The sequence below is a fragment of the Drosophila kikkawai genome, chromosome 2L (assembly GCF_030179895.1).
Source record: "Drosophila kikkawai strain 14028-0561.14 chromosome 2L, DkikHiC1v2, whole genome shotgun sequence".
Lineage (NCBI taxonomy): Eukaryota > Metazoa > Arthropoda > Insecta > Diptera > Drosophilidae > Drosophila > Drosophila kikkawai.
Genome location: NC_091728.1, coordinates 21595859 through 21617244, shown reverse-complemented (window position 1 = coordinate 21617244; position 21386 = coordinate 21595859). Strand labels below are relative to the sequence as shown.

At 37.4% G+C, this 21386-nt stretch overlaps 1 protein-coding gene across 5 annotated transcripts in view; it reads left to right on the top strand.

Annotated features, from left to right (window-relative positions):
- RapGAP1 (Rap GTPase activating protein 1) overlaps positions 1–21386 on the top strand; it is a 102068-nt gene that overhangs the window by 57765 nt on the left and 22917 nt on the right. For 4 of the 5 annotated variants that reach the window (XM_070283953.1, XM_041775989.2, XM_070283955.1 and 1 more), the window contains one exon: positions 1228–1426. In XM_070283953.1, coding sequence (XP_070140054.1) covers positions 1228–1426 — 199 coding nt within the window. Of the gene's footprint in view, positions 1–1227; positions 1427–8826; positions 10325–21386 lie in introns of those variants that run through there. The other variant, XM_017177980.3, reaches the window with a different exon arrangement.

Sequence of the window (21386 nt, the reverse complement as noted above, 5' to 3'; positions counted from 1 at the left end):
TTCGTAGAAGTTTGGATGTGTTTTTGATATCCTTTTCCCATAACTGTCATCATTTCATATGCAAGGGCTCCACACGGAATAGGAATGGGTAGGTGTTAATTTACGAGTGTCAGGCAGCGGGAGCTCCTCCTTCTGTTAAAAATAAACAGAGATTGAGTGAGCGGACTCGGTCTGTGCTATTTTGAAAAATTTGGAGCATGTCAGCAGCTGCAATAGCAACGTCAAAGGACATTGCACAATGCAGAGTAAACATCCTTCTTAGACATCCTCCTTCCCCTCTCTCTCTCTCTGTGTTCATTTCGAGGCGTTCGTCGTTTGTATGTCAACATAAACTTCACAAAAAAGCAAAGAACACTGAATTTCACACAAGACTCACAAAAAAAAATACGCACTAGTGACAATAGAAACTCGAAAAAGAAATAAGAACTCGCAGCTCAACAGGAAAATATGTATTGTTGAGTGGCCACTCATAATTCTTTGAGAGAGCAGCTTCAAAAAATGTTCGAAGAGCCAAGAAAAAAGGCTTCAGGATTATGTTTGAAGAGCTCTTGACTCTGAGACCGAAAAAACTTCGAGGAAGGAAAAGGAAAATGGGTGAGGTTAGTGGGAAAATGTAAGAAGGTAAATTACTTAGGGAAAGGTGTTAAAATTAGGATTCAAATACGTTTTTTTTCAGCATTTTTAATTTATTTAATTTTAGTTCTAAACTAAAGAATATTTTTAGCATTTACAATTATAAATTTATAGAAATCAATATATGAAATCCAACTAATTTTCCTCTATTAAATCCCTTTTAAATCCTAAAAATCAAGTTCCTTGGAGTACCTAATACATTTAATTTATAATTTCCTTTCAAAACCTTTGCTTTTCATTCATAAAATAAATGCTGTCCTTAGAAAACCATCGATCATTCCTTGAGATTGCCTCAACGAGACGCTCTCGAAGTCAGGAAGTCTTGAGCACTGTAGTGGCCCTTTGATCGTGTTCACATTCCCAGACCGAACCGAACCGATTCTTAACCCCTGCTCAAGACGGAGGTTAACCCTCTGGTGGCACTTGAGTTTTGCTCAGTCAATTGAAGTTTTCTACTTTAGTTTTTTTTTGCCTTTGGCTGTCTCCGAACCATGAAGAGATGGCGTGCTTGCGAATCTGAAGCTCAGCTGTGCCAACTTCGCGTGCCCAGTTATTAACCCGCTTCCTGTCTTCCTTTTTTCTTTTCTCTTACAGACGTCAGCACGCCTTCATGGCCAACACACAGAAGCAGCCGGCCGGCAGCGGCGGAGGAGGAAGTGGAGGAGGCAGCGTCACCCACAGTCCGGAACGCCTGCGCGGAGGAGCCACCCAGGATCTGTTTGAGCTACTGGAGCGTGTGCAGTGCTCGCGACTAGACGACCAGCGCTGCGTCCTGCCCGCGTACTTTTCTCAGGTGTGTAACCACATTTAAGAAAACTATATGAAAAAACCAACCAAGGGGAACCTCATGTCACAGGAAATAGGGTTATTGCATGTCTTGTGGGATTTAAGGCGAAGATTGGCAGAAAAGGGGTTATTGGGGGGCAAGAAATAGTTTAAAATGTAGAAAAGAAAAGAGCTGGCTAAGAAAATATTGTAGGTACTTTAAAAAATATTAAATTATTATATTTATTTAATTTTGTAAATTGTAAAAATATCAATAATTATAAATATAAGGATTTCCTAAACACTTCCTGTTCTTAAGCTTTTAAATTCAGCTTCAAATTGAACTCAAAACCTATTTCAAACGTCTGCTTAATGTGACCTTAGCTGATTTAAGGTCAAGTGTGGCCTTAGCTTATAAATATCCTTAGCTTTAAGGTCACACTGGCTATCTTCTTGCTTTTTATTTTGATAAATATGACAAAAAATCAGGCACTGCAACCCAGTTAACCCATTTTGCCCCCTCAAACCAAACATGACAGCACGATAAAGCACACCGTGACCAACCACAATAGGGCTGGCAATTGTCCAGCTGGGGGGTCATTGGCCCATTTGAAGTCGAATCGAGTCGCCTTGTCCCCGAGCATATGCTCCACTAATCCGAGTGTGTGATGAACTGACCCATAAAAGTCCGACTTGCAGTTGCAATATACATATATGTACCTCTGCCGGGAAGGGAGAGTTGTAAAAATTTCATTTAACTGCTGACTGGCTGGCTGGTCATAAAAATTGCCAATGGGACAATGAATGGGGAATGTGGAAGTGGAAGTGGAGGGCAGGCAGGCCGGGAATCGAAACAAAGAGCACAATACCTCATCCTGAAGCCGAGGAGGAGCCGAAAAACCTACTAGCGCGACTTGTACCTTTTCCGAAAACATCTGTATAAGTTGACATAATCTGCGCTTTTGTTGTGGTCTTTTTGCCGGGTTCCGGGTGTCTCCCTCGGTTTAATAGGCAAATTGTTTGGCTGTCATGGGTTAATTCTTATGGGTGCGGGTGTGTGGTGTATGTCGAGTGTGTGCCGCCTAGGATTAAGTGGTTGGTTGAGTCGTTTTGGGCACGGTTTGATGTCGATTTTTACGATTATTCAGCTGCGGTCTTTTGAAGTTTTTTTGGCAGCTGTCAGGTGTGGCCTCTCCTTCTTTTCTTTATCGCAAGGTTTATTGGCGAAATTTTAACGAATTTTAAACTTACGAAGCTTAGATCTTGCTAGAGGGAGGGGGTTGTGGTTGCGTTGTTGTATAGTATTTAATTTTTTTTAAAATTTTTTTATTATTATAAATGTCCAATAATTTCACATCGATCATAGTAAAATTTACGAATTTATGAGTAGGAGAAAGGAGGTCGGAAGATTCCCTATAACTCCCATACCTTTAAATATTTTTTAATACAACATTTTACAAATAATAGTTTAAGTGTTGTGTTAATTTATGATATTTAATTTAATATTTTAACTTTAGCCGTTTAGGCACAATAAATTTTTTAGGAAAATGTTTTATAAGGTCTCTGGCGGTCTTACCTGTTATTGTGAACTAGCACTTTTAAAGTTCTTTAAACAGCCGTTAGATGTCGCTTTAACAGCACCACCTAGCGGATTTTATAGCAAACAAAGGCCTATGGTGGCGCCTTTAGGTGTTTGTTATACAAACTAACCGAATGGTAGTGTGGCCATTACTCCACAGGTGGCGCCAGGTAAAATGTAATGAAAATTTAAATCAATTTTTAAAAACCTATAAATTATATAAAAAAAAATTCTTTAAAAATTCTATTAAATTATAAAAAAATATAAATTAATACAAATTTATTTTTAAAAATATTCAAAATGTTTTAAATATATGCAATAAAACCAAAAAGTCGGTAAACAAATCGTTTTATGTCTTAATAATTAGATTAAAGCCATTAAAAAACTTAATATACCCTAAGAAGAAGCCGAGGATATCACTATCAATATTGTTTAATTTTTTAAAAACTTTAAATCAAATATCCTTATTGACAAAATCACTTAAATATGTTTATAATTATGTATTTCCTTTAATGATTGACTTGCATTTTCTTGACCCAATAAATCCCCTTTCTGCCTAAGACCCCTTTAAAAAACTTAAAAACTCCCAATTTAATCCCTTGTCAAATTTCTGGAGCATAATCCACTTGGCCTTCCTCGAGAATTATAACGTTTCCTGTTTGGCCTTTTCTCAATCTCCCTTCTCTGAACCCTCCCTCTCCGACCCTTGGGCGTGCAGCCAAGCAAGTTCCATAGCCCTTTTCAGATTTTAATTTAGTTTTCGCAACAATTTCGGAGGCAAACTTTTCTATATCAAAAGGCAACAGCCTTGCCGCCCTCGGCTTTCCCTTTATCCACAAGTGGTTGTTGCAACGCAGCAGCTAAAGTGCAACCCGCATCCCTGAAGCCGGCGCATATATGCCACATTTTCTCAAGACTCGAGACTCGAGGCTCTAGACCCAAGACTCAGCCTCTTCTCATCCGCATTCGAGTGCCTCTTTTTGTGCCAGGAAACTTTTATGCAGGCCTTCTTCTCGCAAAAGGGGTCTAGAGGGGGAGAAGATGAAGTCTGGCTAAAAGTCTCGCCTAGAATCTTGAGGTAAAACTGGGTTGGCCCTGTTCTTTTCGAATGAAAATTATGTTTGCTCAAGTTGAGAAAATTGAATTTGGTGTCAGGTCCAGTGGCTGTCAAACTGCGAGGCTGGGCCACGTGCCGCCGGGGAAAATGGCATTCCTGTATGTGTGAGTGTGAGACTTTTCCTCACTATGCATATTTTCATGGACCCTGGCATGCCTCTGGGTATGGTTTTCCCTCTGCTTTTCTTTTTTTTTTTTACTCCATTTCGGTTCACTATTTTATTCGCCTGCGTATCTATGCTCCCCATTGCATAGTTTCTCGCACTTTTTTTCCCCCCAGCATACTTTGGGGCTAATAAAGGTTTGCGTTGGGCATGTTTAAATTTCCGACGCCACCTTTTTTCCGCACCCCGTCGCCGTCGTCCTTGGCGGCTAATTAAGCTGCCCAAATACCAGTTGTTTTGGGTTGCCACTTTTATGCACTAAAAAAATAAAGACTGACGATATAAATATATAAAAAATAAAGGGGGTTTATACTATTTAATGATAACTAGGTAATGTTTAATGCCATTTATTTATTTATATTTAAATGTCTTAAAAATCGAAATATGGGCCAGAAAGTATGCTATAAAATTAGAACTTCTGAAAAGTAAAAGAAGTAATACTTGGAATTTGGTACCCTAATATTAATATTAATATTTTTATAATATTTTACTTTCAATTTTCTTAAACTTTAATGTATTTAAAATTTGTTATAAAATGTCAACAGTCTCTGGCAGAATTTCTTTATAAAATGCTGAACATTTCATCAACTTTATAAATATTTTTCAAATATATTAATTCCTTAATTAATTGTTTTGTTTTGTATTTGTTTAAAGAGTCTAAAGATATGCATATATTTTCCCCTGCACTATTTTTGCCAGCTTTTTGTTGGCTGCTTTTTCCACCTTTTGTTACTTTCGTTCCCATGAAGCCGGAAATCTGGGGTCTTTTGTTTTATGGAGGAGAACCCTCCGCCATCTAAGATTCGCTGGAAATTTATGCCTGGCTCCCTGCACCGCCTCCAACATGTTGGCTCTCTCTCTCTTCCTAATTCTCCCTTCCTTTCCCATTATAAAAATATACTTTGGCCATTTTCATTTCGGTTGCTCTGCTTGTTTCTTGCATATTTTTCACGGGCCCTCGCTTTTAGCTGCTCAGACACTCACACACATTAGAAGTCTCTTATGTCTTTGTCTCAGTTTGTGCAATTTGTCTCACTCGCTTCCTCTAGCCACTACCCCCGGATTCTCCGGTTCTCCCGATTCTCCGCTTCCCTTGGCAGCTCAGAGTTGCTTTTGGACTTGACTCGCAGCGAATGCAACGAACGTTGAAGTTGTTAATTGCAATGGTCGTCAGCCGCAACGACAACGTCGGCGTTGTCTATCGCCGTCTTAGTCTCCTTCTCTTTCTCCGCCTCAGTTGCTGTCTCTTTCGAGTGCAGACCGTGGTCGAAAAAGACCGGAGATCTGAGGCCTGAGCGGAGCAGCCTACTCCCACAGTCAGCGCCAGCGAAGTGAGCTGCATAATCACAGGCGGAGAAACGGCGATAGAAAGAGCAGATGCAGTGAGAAAAAATACTATATAAAAGGAGGAGGGCCAGAGAAATCGCTGGTCATAAAAAATAAATTTTTAAAGGTGCTTAAAAGAAGGCAATAAAATATTAAGAGCGCTTTTCTTGGGTGTAATGCAATTTTTAGCAGTATTGATAATAAATTATTTTTGAATAATTATAAATAATTAATAAAAATCAACCTAACTTTAAAAAAATAATAATAATAAATTTATATTTACTTTTAATACCTACAACAAAATTCCTTGAATCAAACTATATTTTTTCGAGTGTCAAGAGGGCGACACACTCACTCACGTATGAATTCTAAGTCAGAGAAGTGCGATGTTTATCGCCATATCATCTACCTACACGTATCCGTACCGCAGGCCTGTAAATTATCCCAAAAAAAAACCAAGCAAACCGAAAAAGATACTCATAGTTTGAAACCGTCCCTATCACTCCTGCACCGGGGCACTTAAAATTTATAATTATTTTCCGCTTGTTGCATGCGGTCTGTCCCCTCCCTCTATCTCTCTCTCTTTAAATTTTCCCTGACTCTGTCTAACTCTGCAACTCAACTTTGCCATGTGGAAATCTTTCCGTTACTCATTTGTGGCTTTTTAATTTCCTCTTCTTTTCTCCTTGTTCGAACAATGCAGCTTTAAAATATTTTCCTTTGGCCTGGCTTCTTTATTTTTTTTTTGGCGGATCTCTGACATTAACCTAGGGCTGTGTCATCCTCCCACTCCTCGGAGTTTCCTCCCCCGGTTTTCCACCATTTTCCCCTTTTTCCAGTGATGTTTACCTTGTTGCTGCCTCGCTGACTTCGTTGTTGATTGCCAGCTGACAGCGGCAACACAGGCAGGCAGACAGACACAACCAACGGCCACATAAAAAAAAATACAAAAAGTAAAGTAAAAAATACGAGTAATAATAAAGGCAAAGCAAACCGCAACTTAAAACTCTTTCACATGGAATTTAAAGCTCTGCCTCGGATCTCAGATGCGGGCTCGGCGGCATAACCAATTAACCATGAGAAGAGAAGCGCTCTGGAAGCCAGCGATCCGTCTATCTGTCCATCTATCTTTCAGACTTAATATCCATCAAATTGCGAAGATTAAACGAGACATCTAACTGCACTACAAATTATTAGGAGTTGTTTTGGTGACATAATTTATCTAGAACAAAAAGTATCTAGTACGGAAAGTATCTGGTACCAAAGTATCTAGTACAAAATGTATCTAGTACCTCAGTAAAGTTCTTTAATAAACATTCAATTATTAGGAGTTTTTCTGGTGACAAAATGTATCTAGAACAAAAAGTATCTAGTTCTAAAAGTATCTAATACAAAATGTATCTAGTTCTAAAAGTATATAAAAGTATTTAGTACCTCAATGAAGTCTTGGGACATCTTTAATATGCTCTTGAAGTATCTATCTTTCTCCATCTTGATTATCCATATTTTAACTAAATATATTTATAATTTCCACGAACTACTCTATCTTTTGCTAGTTAAAGTTATTATCCATCCACCTTTCTTGTTATATCTTTAGCTCTTTGTTGTGCACTTCAACCAAACTAAACAAAAATAGTTTGTATTCTTCTTTCACTTCTTTTCTGGTCACATTTTGTTTATAAACGGACGTGTTGATTGCTCCGCTCCAAAGACTCTATGCCATATCAAACTATATATAGTTTGTAGTTCATAGCACGATAGATTTAAAGTCTCGAATGCCAAGGTCAGGCTAGAAGGAATCATAAATTCGGTTAGTTTATATAGTAAAGAGGGGGTGGAAAAAGAACAATAAGCAAATGGGGGGCTTTTGTCCAATGAAATAGGGATAAAATATATGTAATTCTGTTCTGAGTAAAGCTTATCTCGATAACATTTTGTGCTTTTCCTTTGTGGGTTAGTTTAATCTTTAAATGTGTGATGATTAAAATTATTAATTTTTGAATATGACTTCATCGCTAATTTATTGTTCTTCTCGTTAATAATTTATATTTTGCGATAAATCATAAATAGAAATATTAGGTCATGCTATTATGATTAAACAAATTTATACGTTAAAAAAATAAATGTTTATTAGGTTAGGTTTATCAGGACGATCCTCGTGGGACCACGCATAGGCCAATATGTCCCCTAGCTATCCGGGGAAATTCTTGGATTGATGGAAATATGTAAATGTTTAAGTATTAGGGAAACAAATAATATAGTGTGTTAGTATATAATATTTATAATGTTAAATAAAACCTTTTAAATATAGTAAAAATATTAAATAAATTAAACATTTCATTTTTCGAAAAAGTACTTTTTTTCACCTGAAGGATACTTACAGCTATTTATTTTTTCAATTATTTATCAACAAGCAAAAATATATAAACACTCAATTCAAAATTGGCGCCCTCTTAGCTCCCACGCATGCTCTCTCTTCATCAGCAGGCAGCTCTCTCTTTCTCTGCGAATTATAGTTGTCTCATTCTGGCTTATGCTGCTCCAATTGAACGCCAAGCTTGGATATTAATACCCAGTAACCATGGGGTAAAAGGGTATATTAGCTTGGTGTCAACTAAGAATTTATGAAACAGGCAAATAAGAAAATTAAATAAATATATTTTTATAAAAATAATTAATAAATAAAATGAATTTTTTGTTTCTATTAATTTATCTTTTAAATTACTTATTACGGCTTTGCTTCTTAAAACCATATATGTATTATAAATATAGATTACTAAAGATACTAGGTATTTCACAGTCGTGTTTCTTTCTTCCTTACTTACATTTCAAGAGCTCGCTTGACTAAAGCAGCGGCAGCGCACAGTGGAACCAATTGATTTACAACTACTTATGTTAACTAGTTTATTTAATTGTATAAAATACAAATAGTAAAGTTTAGAATAGAATAGCAATATCTCCTATATTAAAACAAAATATTTGTAATTCAAATTTGTGGTAATTAAAAAAAAAACATTTTTTAATAAATAAAGTAACAAAGAATAAACTTATAGCACAATGTTTTAAGGAATAAAAGAATAAGATTGCCCTAGTTTAATTAATTATAATCAATAACCTCTAGCAAAACCTCACCCGACTTCTTGAGTTCCCCTGAACTGGCACTAATTCCCAGCAAACGTCCCACTGTGCGTCCACTGTGCGACATCGGCGAAGGCAGAGCGTTGAGCATTGAACATGTTTCAGTTGCCGTTTTTCCGTTGCCGCAACCAGACGTGTTGAACTCGCCCCTCGAAAATCTTTCCCGCGCCCTCGTGCTTCTGTTCGTTACGAATTCAAAACAAAAACAGCGGCCAACGAGCGCACGCATTTCGAGTTATTTTTAAAAATAAGAAGGATCCGATCTTTTTTTCTCGGTTTCTCCATGGAACCGAAATAAAACCGAAAGCCGAAAAACCGATTTTGTGAGTGCAATAAACCAAACTGCAGCGGTGTATAAAAATCTGTATATTGTGCGTGCATTCAGTGTGTGTGTTTGTGCGGTGCATTTACAAAAATAACACGCATAAAAAAAATATATATATATACTTGATATATGCATGAGCCCGGATCCCAGTGAAATTATTTGCTTAGAAATTCGGTTGGCCGAAAATTTGAAAGCCCCCGATATTTGCATATAAGCCGCGGTTTGACAGTCACTGGAATCCGCGAACCGAAAAACCCGTCAAACGGGTAAGGCAAGCGCAAAAAACAGGCAAAATATCGCGTCAAAAACTCGTAAAAAAAGAGAGATATTTATAAAAAAAAATATATCGTTATTTTTGTGTGTGAGCGAATCAGCCGAAAGCAAAGCCCAGCTAAAAATTATAACAATTACCAAAGGGAAAAATATATATCTTTGAGAACGCCTTCTTAAAGGAAAAAACCCTCGAAGACCTTCTAAGCCAAGTTGCAGCAGCAGCAGCATCTAGAAAAAATAGTAATTTGATCTAAGAACGCCCACCATAGCGAAAAAAAAAGAGAAGTAAAACCCTTGAAGAGGTAACAAAGGCAGTTCTAAGAAGCAGCGTCTACACCAGAAATTGCAACAGCGAAAACAGCTGCAACACCTGGGGGAAAACAGCACTTTAAAGTCTCGAAAAACTTTAAAAAAGGTGCAAATACCAAGATAATCAAAGGCTTTACCACAGCAGCAGCAATATCTAAAATATTTAGCAAGAAAAGAAAGCATCATTAACAATAACTTCTAAGAAAGAAATGCACTGATAAGCTGAGTTAAATAAACTGCAATTTCTACTTAAAAAAAAAACATCACAAAAAAAACCCAAGATTTAACTTAAAATAAATGCTGCGATAAAGAGCATTTCCAGTATTGATATATTTATAAGTCAAGTTCGGTGACTTCTTGACTCTGCAAAAGGGCTTAAATGCAGTCATAAACTAAATTTTTGAAAAAGCAACAGCAGCAGCAACAGTTGCAGTAACTACTGCAGCAGCAGCAACAGCAACAACAGTGGCATTTTACAGCGAAGGCGCCGAACGACGTTGGGTGCGTCAGGCCGTCATGGGGGTATTGAGATGGCGCGATTCACCCGGATCGCGTATATCGGGTTCTATATCCAGCAATACTGGCAACACCAATAACAACCATCATCACAGCAGCAGCAGCAACGCTCATCAGCAGCAGCAGCACAGCAGCAACAACAATCACATCAACAATAATAACAACAACAACAATCGCGAGGTACACATAAAAATTATATCAAATTTTAAGGAAATATTTAAAAATATTTAAAAATTATTTTAAAATATTTACTAATATTTAAAAATGTTTACAAATATTTAAAAATATTTACAAATATTTACAAGTATTTAAACATATTTAAAACTATTTACAAATATTTTAAAAACAGTTAAAAATATTTAAAAAAATTGTAAAATATTTTAAAACACTTAATAATGTTTAAAAACATTTTAAAATATACTTAATAATTATAATTAATATTGTAAACACATTTAAATTATATTTTTTCCGTGCATGTGTGGGTTGTATATACACCAGATCACCCGATCCCCTATCCGATCTGAGCCCATTTCAAATTCCAATACCAATTTCGATTCCTAAACTCGGTGTTGTGACAACAAAAACCTCACTTTACGTTGCGGATACATTTCCATTAATTAAATGCAATTTGGGCGTTTGTAATTGATGTTGTTTGTCGTTGTTGTTGTTCTCTTTATTTTTTAGCATTATTTTTGGTTAGTCACAAACGTGTTGTAGCACTTTTTGTGGGTGTTAAATACAAGGCTGCTTCCCCTTTTTAACCAAAAATAAATCATTTTAATTTGCGGTTTAATTAGCAGAATGGGCAGCTAATTATTAAACAGGAATTGAGCCAATTAAAACCTAAATTACAGAATCGATTTCAGGGCCTATGTTTCGAAATAATAAATAAAGCTTAACGAAACGATAATTCAGCAGGTTTAAATTTAAATCTATATAGTTAATATGATTTATAAAACATTCTGTAATCTTATATTTAACTGGAAATTTATGGTAATAATATTTCTAAATAAAATTACTTATTTATAGAGCAGATATCAAAGTACAAAGAAAAACTTACATATTGAAATAAGGAAAAATCAAAAGATTTGTCAGTTTCAAAGCCACTGAGCTGCAAGCCTTTAGTGATCTTCGAACTTTAAGTTTTAGAGTCGCTGGTTGCACTTTAATTCCCCCTTTTTAATGCCCTCGATAATGTCTTTTTGAAATGCCCCATCAAAACCATTGTGGGCTCTGTTCTGGGACCATTCTCGATGGGGATCGGCGGCAGCTTATCAACATCAACCGCCACCGTATATGGCTCTTTTTAATACCAAAAAATATAAAGCTGAATGAAAAACGCTCGCGTTTTAATGTAATTTCCATAAAAAAAAGGCGGCTCTTTCACACATGACTTGGTTCTTGCTCTCTCTCTCGTTGTTTGCTTTTAAGTTGCTTAATTTAAATAAAGTCAACTCCGAACGCCTCGCTGATAACACATGTGTTGAGCGATGCTTTTGTAATTTTGTGTAATTTTCATGTCGCAAGACAGTGCCTACAAATTGTTGCCGGCTACCTAGAAAGTTGAGAATCGTTTGGTGTTCGATTGGAAAAGCACAAAAGAAGACCCCAAGTTGACACATTTCGTATAAATCACGCAGCAGCAGAAGCAGAAGCAAAAGCAGCCTCTCTGCAGCGAAAGCGGAATCAAGTTTTGGTCTCGGGTCTAGGGAACACCGATGATGATTGGGCTGTTGATTGTGATTGAGTCTAAGATTGTGATTGTGCTGCTTGGTGATTGCATTCATCATCATTATGGCCATTAGCCGCATTCTCCGGTCTCGGAGTCGAGAGCTTTTACCTACGCACTTTTACTTCTACCCCGGCTTCTTTCTCCCGGTCTCCGCGTCTTGAAGATACACTTGGAGTGTATCTGTTGTTGGCTTGCACAACTTTCGCCAACCTCACAGATAGATCGCACGCTCCAATTGAGGTTTTCAGCCTTGTTCTCCATCTCGGATTCCCCAATTCCCAAAATTGTTATCGCCACCTTGAATTGAATTGTACATTCCTTTATCTCTTGAGCTATTTTATCCGCATTTAATTCATTTTGTTTTATTTATTTGCGGTCTCAAGCACACACACACACAACACACACTCTGGTGTTATCTTTTGGGGCCCCGTTCAGTCTGCTCTGAAGATACAGATGATGATGATGATGACGCTGAAAACAAAAAGCAACAAACTTTCGCTGCTTGCTTAGCAGATACTTTTGTATCTTCAACTCACACCGCCCTCTCTGCGTTCGATTTCGTAAGCATTCCACACACACACACACATGTGCTGGCTGTGTCCCTTTGTGTATCTGCCAGATACTTTCGATGCCTACACATCAGCTGGGGAAATTTCTCGCTGCGTTTGATGTCAAGGTTTCCCCCGGCTAATTCCGCCAAGGAAACCACTTGAAACGTTTTGAGAACGGCTCCTGCTGCGTGTGCACTTTGAAATACAGAAAGAAGTAATTTGTAATTGAGAATTTTAAATGCAAAAGAATATTTCATTTACCCTAAAATCCCAGTATTTCTTTCTGTGCACTCAAAAGAGGTTGGAGAATTCTGAAACCCAGAACGAGTTGAAGAAACCACCTCAAGGTCTCTCAGAAACGCTTTCGCTTTTTGTCGCCACTCGAAGACTGTCTGCCCTTAAATGGCTGCCATGTAACTAACGATCAGTGGTGCAGAGGTGTAGGTAACTCCTATACCTGGTACTATATACCCCCCTTCCTGTATATATATCCCCCTTGAAATAATGCATATGGATTGCAGTTGAGCTGGAGGCGCGTGTCTTGCATAATGGCCGACGATTAATGGGTTGAAAAAAAAGGAAAAAAATAATGGAGGCGAGGAGAAGAGAAAAACTGCTAATGAAAAGACTCCTTTTCTGTCTGCCACTCTTGTATTTTTTAGTGATTCATGGCCTGTGGTTCTGCGTCATTTAGTCAATCGTTCAGTTAGTCAATTGTTAAAGCCACCGCGAGCACTTCCTTCTTGGAACGACCAGCACCGGATATCCATTTTGCATTTTGCAAAAACGAGAAAAAAAAGTATAAAAAAAGAAGAATATATGTATATATTTATGTTGCTCTTTGACAAAGGCCACATGACCATGATGATGTTGAGGATGATGACGATTATGTCAGGCCTCAGACTGATTAAAAGCCAGCAACAATGCCCACACAAGAGGGAAAAGTCTGAGTGAGAAGGGGAAAACTCCAGACGTAGGAAAACCCACACGCCAGACAACTGGAAATGCTCTGCAGAAGGAGGCAAATATGGTGAAACCTAAAATACAACAGATAAGAGCAGGTAGTGCCTGAGAGATCCTACATGCCCGATAAGTCTAGGAACTGATAGATCAATGAAGTCGGTAAACAAGAGAGATCCGGGGTGGCAGGAGAGAAAGTAGCCTTCGATAGGGATTTCCTAGAAGTGTTTTTCAGAGTAGCTATCACTCCAAAGATCAAGATAAGGGTAGGTTAGGTACAAGACACCATTAATTTCAATGCTAGCTGAAAAATTACCTCACAGAGCGATGAATAATTTTTTTTAATTGAAATTATTAAGAATATTTATCTGAAATGTAAAAAACGAACTTGTAAAACAGAAAAGTATTAAATCATATATTTTAAATAAATAATTGATTTAATTTCTTTTCTACCCAAGTTTATCTCTAGTTTCCCTATCATTTCTGCTTTTTTATAATAAATATTATTATTTTCTTCCAAGATTTTCTATACTTTCTTTGAATTTATCACCAGTAAAAGTAATTCCCCTTGGTTCTGGTGATTCTTACATTTTATTTTCCATTTACCATATCATATTTCAAAGTGCTGGGTGCCACCTCACACGTCTTTCTCCATTTTTAGCCCCCCTGTGGCACCATCTCCCCCCATTAACCCATTCACATTCACATTGGCAACAATTGTGGGGTCTTTACATACAATTCCATATATAGATATGGCACATACATATGCATATATATATCCAAGTAATGGCAACAAATGCGATGACAATGCGGCATTAAAAAGCATGAAAAGCCAAGCAGCAATGGTTGTTGCTGCTGTTATTTTGCTTTTTTGTAGCTGCTTTATTGTGTAATGTTTAAAGTTGTGTTGTGTTGACGACGACATTGACTTGCTGGTAAATAATAAAAAATGAAAATATGAAATTGCGTAGAGGAAAACAATGCTTGGGTTTTGTGGAAGCTTTGGCCAAACATTGACACTGCCTCATTAACAGGGTACTACCTTAACATCGCCCCCAATCTTTCGCTCTGTGTATGTACATATCTCGCTGTGATAAGATACGATTTTAGAGGTCTTCTTGTTCTGTCTTTATTTGCTTTAAAAGATATCACTTCTTTGTTGATATATACAAATTTAGACTAAAGATAAGGTCGCTTATTATATTTATTTCTTGTCTTTTTTCTTTAATGATTAAACAATTTTCTGTGTTTGTACAAGAAAACACTTTTTGGCAGCTGCCTGTTTGGTTTTTCCTACGAAAAAATCTTGACAAATTGAGAGCTGACAAAATTGCGACAGTCGGATGTCAACTGTTGACAAATAAAGTGGTTATATGGCGAAATCGGTTCTAGATGAGGGATATATGCATGCCATCCCACACACCTTTTTTTTTTTTGTTTGGAATTATGAAATGCCTCCCTTTTCCCCTCCACAAAAATTTACAGTTTCTCTGAGATACAAAAAATAAATAAATAAGTTTCACTCAAAAGAATCTGTGACTCTTTGTGTTGCTATAGCTTTTGTCCCAGCAAAAGTAAAAGTTGTTTCACTTCTCATTATGTTGGGTCATAAATAAGCCCAGATATTCCAACTTAATATTCTGTTAATACTTTTATTATGTCGTCTGAAATTTTCACTTTGTCTCTCCGCTGACGTTTTCTATGTATATGCAAACTATTCCGATCGATTTATGAATATATATACAGCGATTTTAATCGCTTTCGCTTTACTTTGTTTTCCCCCAACAAATCGTTTCTAGCTAAGGAAAAAAGACTATTTTTTAATGGCAAATTTGTGAAAATTACTCTGCGCTAAGTTTAATTTGTAATTAATGAAAAATAGTTGCCTTTGTTGCTATTTTATTGCAATTAACTTAGGCAGCCATTGTTTGCTCGTTTGAGAATTTGGCCTCCGATTGGCGAACTTGGCGCCTTTCGGCTTCGCAGGTTTTGTGCTTATTTTTTTTTTTCTTTTTCTCGTTGGCGACGCACTGAAGTTGCCAAATGTTATTGACCCAAATTGAAAACATATAAAAAAAGAGAATTATACGCGAGAACCGAGCAAACAGAAAACTGTGAAAAACCGAGCGGGGGAAAAAAGTACAAAACTGTGGAGCTAAGTTTTCGGCTTCGACAGACGGGCTAGATGGCCCGATTTATGACCACATGCTAGTTTATACACTACACACACACACACACACTGGAGGCCGACATCGGGCCATTTATATTGCCTGACATTCTGACACGACTCGGCCAGAGAGTGAATAATGCCAGTGGAGCTCGAATAGAATGAGGCAGATCAATTTTACTAGCCAACAGATGCGATGTTCTTGTGGCTGACAAATGGCCAACGAAAATAAATACATTTTAATTCAACCGAAAGAAGAGATATTGTTATATCAGGGACGTTAATTTTCAAAGATTTTTTAGAGACAAATAAATATCTTTAAAAATTCTTCGAAAATAAATTCTAAAGCAAGCAAGGTCAAGGAACTTTACAAAGCCTATTTGTAATTAACCCCCTTACTTATGTAATATATTCTGACAGACAATCTTATCTTATCTGTTTTTCAGCAATTGATTACCATATACATATACCCCTTGGTTTCAACATTAGGTAATGGGTGTTGGGTACCCTTTCATTATTTCCGATGCCAACTTTCCTTGATGTTTGCACTTCTCTTGTTCGCATTCGTCATTCGTCGTTGCTGTCTTTGTATTTGCATTGTGTTATCTGGCTCTAAGTTTTGTTTAAACATTGGCAAATTTAGCACATAACTGGCCCAAATAGCAGCAGCTGAGCCAACACAAAGCCAGTAGGCTTGGATTTTCCAAAAAAAAAACTCTCAAAATACAAAATAAATAAATAAATTCCTCAGGCCCCAAGTGGGAAACCTTGTCGCAAACTAATTGCAACATTTTGCATTTCGAGATCGCTCTTAATTAGCAAGAGGCGACGCTTTAAAAGCCAAAAATAGCGATATCCAAACTCCAACCGAGACTTGACTTTTACTATCAATTAACATAATTGGCGGCGTCTCCCGATTCGATTATTTGCACAATATAATTTGTCATGATTAGATACATTTGGCTAACTGCAACTGTTTCGTTAATTGGTATCTCGGAGGCTCAGAAAAGCAATTTGGGTCACACACACACCGTTGAGGAATTTCAATTTTCACAGCAAAACGGCAAAATCGCTGAGAACTCTATGGTGAAATCTATTAGCCAACTGGCGGTCTTTGAACCCGCCACTGCCACTCGTTCTCCATTTCTCCATGCATCTCTCTCTATGAGCCGTAGATTTATGTATATCATAATCATGGCAGGCACACAGCTCCAGAGGAGGTGGTACCCCTGCCTGCCAAAAGGCATTGAGAGCTCAAGTTTGTCAAGTTTGATACCTCGGGATTTTTTATGAAATATTATATCACAAAAATCTATAGTTTCTTATTTAAAAAAGACTTCTTATGAAGAAATATATTTTTACATATTTTGAAACTTAGCTTTTTGGATTATGTCATATTAGTGCTTTTACAGGGTATCCCCTTTTCCTTATTCATTCCCCATTTATTTCGCTTGTTGGCCATATTGCGCATACGCCACGTTCGCCGGGCCTAGATGGCAAGCCAAGATAGTTGCAGATAGGCTGGCTCTCCTCTCCGGCTGCAGTTTTGATGCCAAAAGCAAAGGCAAAAACATAGACAGAGCCACCAGATGAGATGCTTATCCCCAACTGGCCGAGATGAGATGGCTTGGGGAATCATTTTGCGGCTGTTGTCTTCTGGCCACGCTTTGTTGTCTTTGTTTGGCCAGGCCGGGACTGGGACCGGGCCCGGGGAGAAGTGAAAAGTTGCCATAAGCAGCCAACGTCGCGTTTTGTTTGTTTGCTTCCAATGCGTTGCTGACCCAGAAAAACTTTCATACCGCCAGCTGCCAGCGAATGGTATGGTTCCCGGGGTTCTGGTTCTGGTTCTGGTGCCTGGGACTGATACTGGAATAGCAGAATGCAACCGCAGTGGATCTGGAACAGCTGCAAGTGTTTTTTTGCCTCCCGCACAAAGGGCCTCGCCTCGCCTCGCTTGCCTCTCGACTCTTCGTCTGTCATCGCAGCTGAAGTGCAATTGGGAATCGAAATCGATGTGGCATATGGTCATGACGTTTGCTGTACAATGGCTACTTGGGGCAGGGTGATTTATGTTCTTGGCAGCGAGAAACAAATGCTGGACAGAGATGAGATTTTATTAGGCAATATTTAAAGAGATTTAAATGTTTAATTATTATTAGATAATTGAGAAATAACATTCTTATTTACATGTTAATATATCACTTTCTTTTACCCCTCAAAAATATTTTAAAATTCAATAAGATACTAGCCACATTTCCCAGACTTTGTAACCTTTTTATTGTAAAAAAAAACTTGTTTTCTTACAAATTCCTACCTTTTTCCTTAAGCAATTTGCCTTAACTTGTTCAATATTCCAACCTCTAACTTCTTTCCAACACTCTACGCATGCCATGTTATTAATTTTTGCTCTTTTATTACCTCAACATTTCGAGTTGTAGTTGTTTAATGAAAAACTTGTGCCATTAAAAATTTACATGGCAGGTAAAACGCAAATACAAAAACCAAACTAAGTACAGGTTTCCGTTTGCCTATTTTGTTGCTCTGCGAGTGTTAAACGAGTTTTATTTACAAACATTTTTTTTACTCATAGTAGTTGATTTCACAGTTCTCTCGTGTTAAGCGAACAAGTTTATTTGGCGTAGAGAGCCCAGCTTATGTAATCATAAATTGTAGACAGCTGAGATGGGCCTGAACAAATATCTTGGAAAAAGATAAATAAAATCAGAGAGTGTGTAGATAATTACAAACAATGTTTGTAATTTGCTTAAGCAGAATTTAAAATTTAATCATTGATTTGTAAGGGTTATTATTAGAGGTTATTTAATTATAGAATTTATAGAGAAAACCTGAATATTTGTTGCTTAATTGGAATTTGAGGCTTTTTCATTGAGTCTCCGCTTGAAAAATAGCAGTGACATCATTAAGAATCGAGCTTAGTTTAAAGGTTGAGGCCATCATTAGATGAGAGAATTTTCCCAGATTTTACACTCAAGAAATACTATACTTTCTTTGACCGACTTGCATCACTTTCGAATTCATGCTAATTGGTTCTCAGCGAAATTTGCATAGAATTTTTTCAGATTTTTTGCTCTGGGACATATTTTGCTCACTCTCTGTCTTGGCAATTATTTCAATTTGCCTGTCGACTCGATTGCTTTCTATGACATTTGAAATTGCTGGAATTGAAATTGGAATTGCAAGTGCAATTGGCTTGCATTTTTCCTTCTTTCTCTCTCTCTGCTCGCGTTCTGCATTTACAATCAATTTTGCTTCCAACAATTTCACTTTGCCGGGGTAAAAAACTTTCATTTTAATTAGCCGCCGAGGCAAAAGCATAACAAAATCAAAATCAATTTCAGTTAACTAGCCAAGAGATTGGATTGGAAACCCGACCGCAGATTCAATTTTCAGAGGTCAATTAGCAAACCTCTTGATGGACATGTGGCAAAACCAGTTTCTGTTCAATTTTACAAAATATTTCTCTATTCACTTACCATTTTGAAAGGCAGCATAGAAAATGTATATTTATTTCTCCGCCGCTTTAGTTTGCATTGTTTGTTGCCCAACGAAAAGTCAAACGTGGCTAATTACGAGGCATTGCGATTGCGATTGCCAAGCAGCGTCATTGTTCGCGGTTATTTCGTGTGCAAGGTGTGTCTGAGCCACAGTATTTGGCGGACGGACCCCACACCATAACACACCGCAGCCAGCTCACAAAAACAGTCGCAGAGTCACCCGATCGCAATGGAAGCCACCCACCCAAGTGGCCTTTGGTTGCACTAAAGTTTTCTAGCATTGAAAGCCACTGGAAAAAATAAATCAGAAGACAGTTGAGAATTTGTAAATTTCTAAAAATATATTTGAATTTAAAATCCAAATTAAAATAAATACAGGTCATATTTTAGTTGAGTTCTTTTGTTCTGCATACATTTCTTCAAGGCTTAACTTTAAACAAATAATACCTATTTTTAAATTCATTCAAACAAAGCTTAGTTTAAACTAAACTTAGTTTGATTTTAATACCTTTTTCTCCTTCTGTAACACTGGCAATTGTTTAGAAATCGAACCCTTAGTGATACAGCTTGTAAATTGAAACCTTAGCTATCCTTCATGCTTCGCTCTGGCTGTCTAGACTTTTGTATTTCTCCTAATTGATACAGGCACTCGTGAGTTGAGTCACACTGAAAGGTAACCAAAATCAAAAGACCCATAGCCGCTTCTTGACTCATAAATTCCAAATGGATAACATTCTATAAAAATGCCTGAAAATGTCCCCATAAATACCACCGAATACTATAGATTCGAACTATCTATTCATGCTAACATTCCCATTCTTCGGCTCGCTTTGGTATTCAATAAATCTCTTGCCTCTATTCACACACACTCTTTGGTCTATTTCAATCAGAGACGGCCAAGTTCAAATGTCAATGGCAACTAAATTGAGTAAAATAACACAAAAACCAACGTTTTGCTAATGGACAAGCAGGCAATTTTGCACTGGCACACACATACGAATGTATCTTTAATTGCCACAAATTGCCTTTGAGCTACGATTTTTACTCTTTCCATTTTATTTATATATTTTTTTGTGATTTTTTTTGCGCCGCTTTCACATAGAGTCAAGTCAATTTACATCCTGCAGAGCAGGACGCGTGGGCGCATAGGTGGCACTAATTCAGTTTCCTGTCCCTGGCGCCTGCTCCTTAATGACAGGCGTCTCGTCGCTGCCTCCTTCCATATATTTAGTATTTCTGTAGGCAGTCAGCGTGTATTTCCACGAATCCCGGTACAGAGTTTTTCTCCTACCTGAATTTCTAGGGGCTAGCCATGTGTTGATGTCACGTTCGGGATGCGGAGTAACCACTGGCCTGGCCTTGCCTGTAAAACCTCATTACACCATGTCACACGACCCCTTACACTTTTTGTTTATTTTTAGTTAATTGTTTATCGTTTTGCTCGTAAAAAATAAATATATTTCCTTGTGAAATGTTTATGGGTGGACATACTTACTTTACGATCATTCTGTCTCGGTGTCACGTCGATTTTGCTGTTTTGCAAATTAATGAGCTTCGTTTTAAGAGGCAAAACCATTTCGATAGTTAAATATTTCTATTGATATGATATTTACTATTTAGCACTGACGCCAACACGTACCAAGTGCCTCATTTAATCAATAAATATTACCTATTTAAATTCGTAAAGTTGTTTACGTTTTTCTGCCTTATCTTCTACAAACATTCAGTCACATATTTATGACTTAGGGCTTTGTGTGAATGCATTCGAACCTTTGGGGTGTATGTATTATCAATGCAGCCGGAAATTTTACACTTCCCCTCATGAATAAATATCAACAAATCGGATACTAGATAAGCGATAAGCCGGGCCAAATTGCCTTTGTTCCCCCGTGTATTTGCATACGATAAAGAATTCATTATTGATTTTTGCCGCCTCGAAATGGGACACACCTACCGAAAACTAGATTATTTTTAGGGGGTAACAAGCTTATTAGCAGCCCCAAAATAAAGAATACAGAACAAGGTCTTTTGGCCGTAAAAGAATACTATCTTTAACAACTAACAGACAGCCAGAAGAACTAAAGGTCGAATGGGCTGTAAACATAAAACAAATGACGCAGTCGTAAAAAGTAACAAACAAAAAAAAGCAAGAAATTCGCTTTGGGTTAAAGAGCTTCCTCTGCAGATTGCGCAATTCCCTGAACCACAGCAGCCGAGAGAGAAAAAAATAAAACCTGAGCCTTATATGGCCCAAAGTCTCCAGGTGAAAGCCTTCGCCTCCTTGGCCATTCTGTCAGCTGTCAATTGACATTTATTA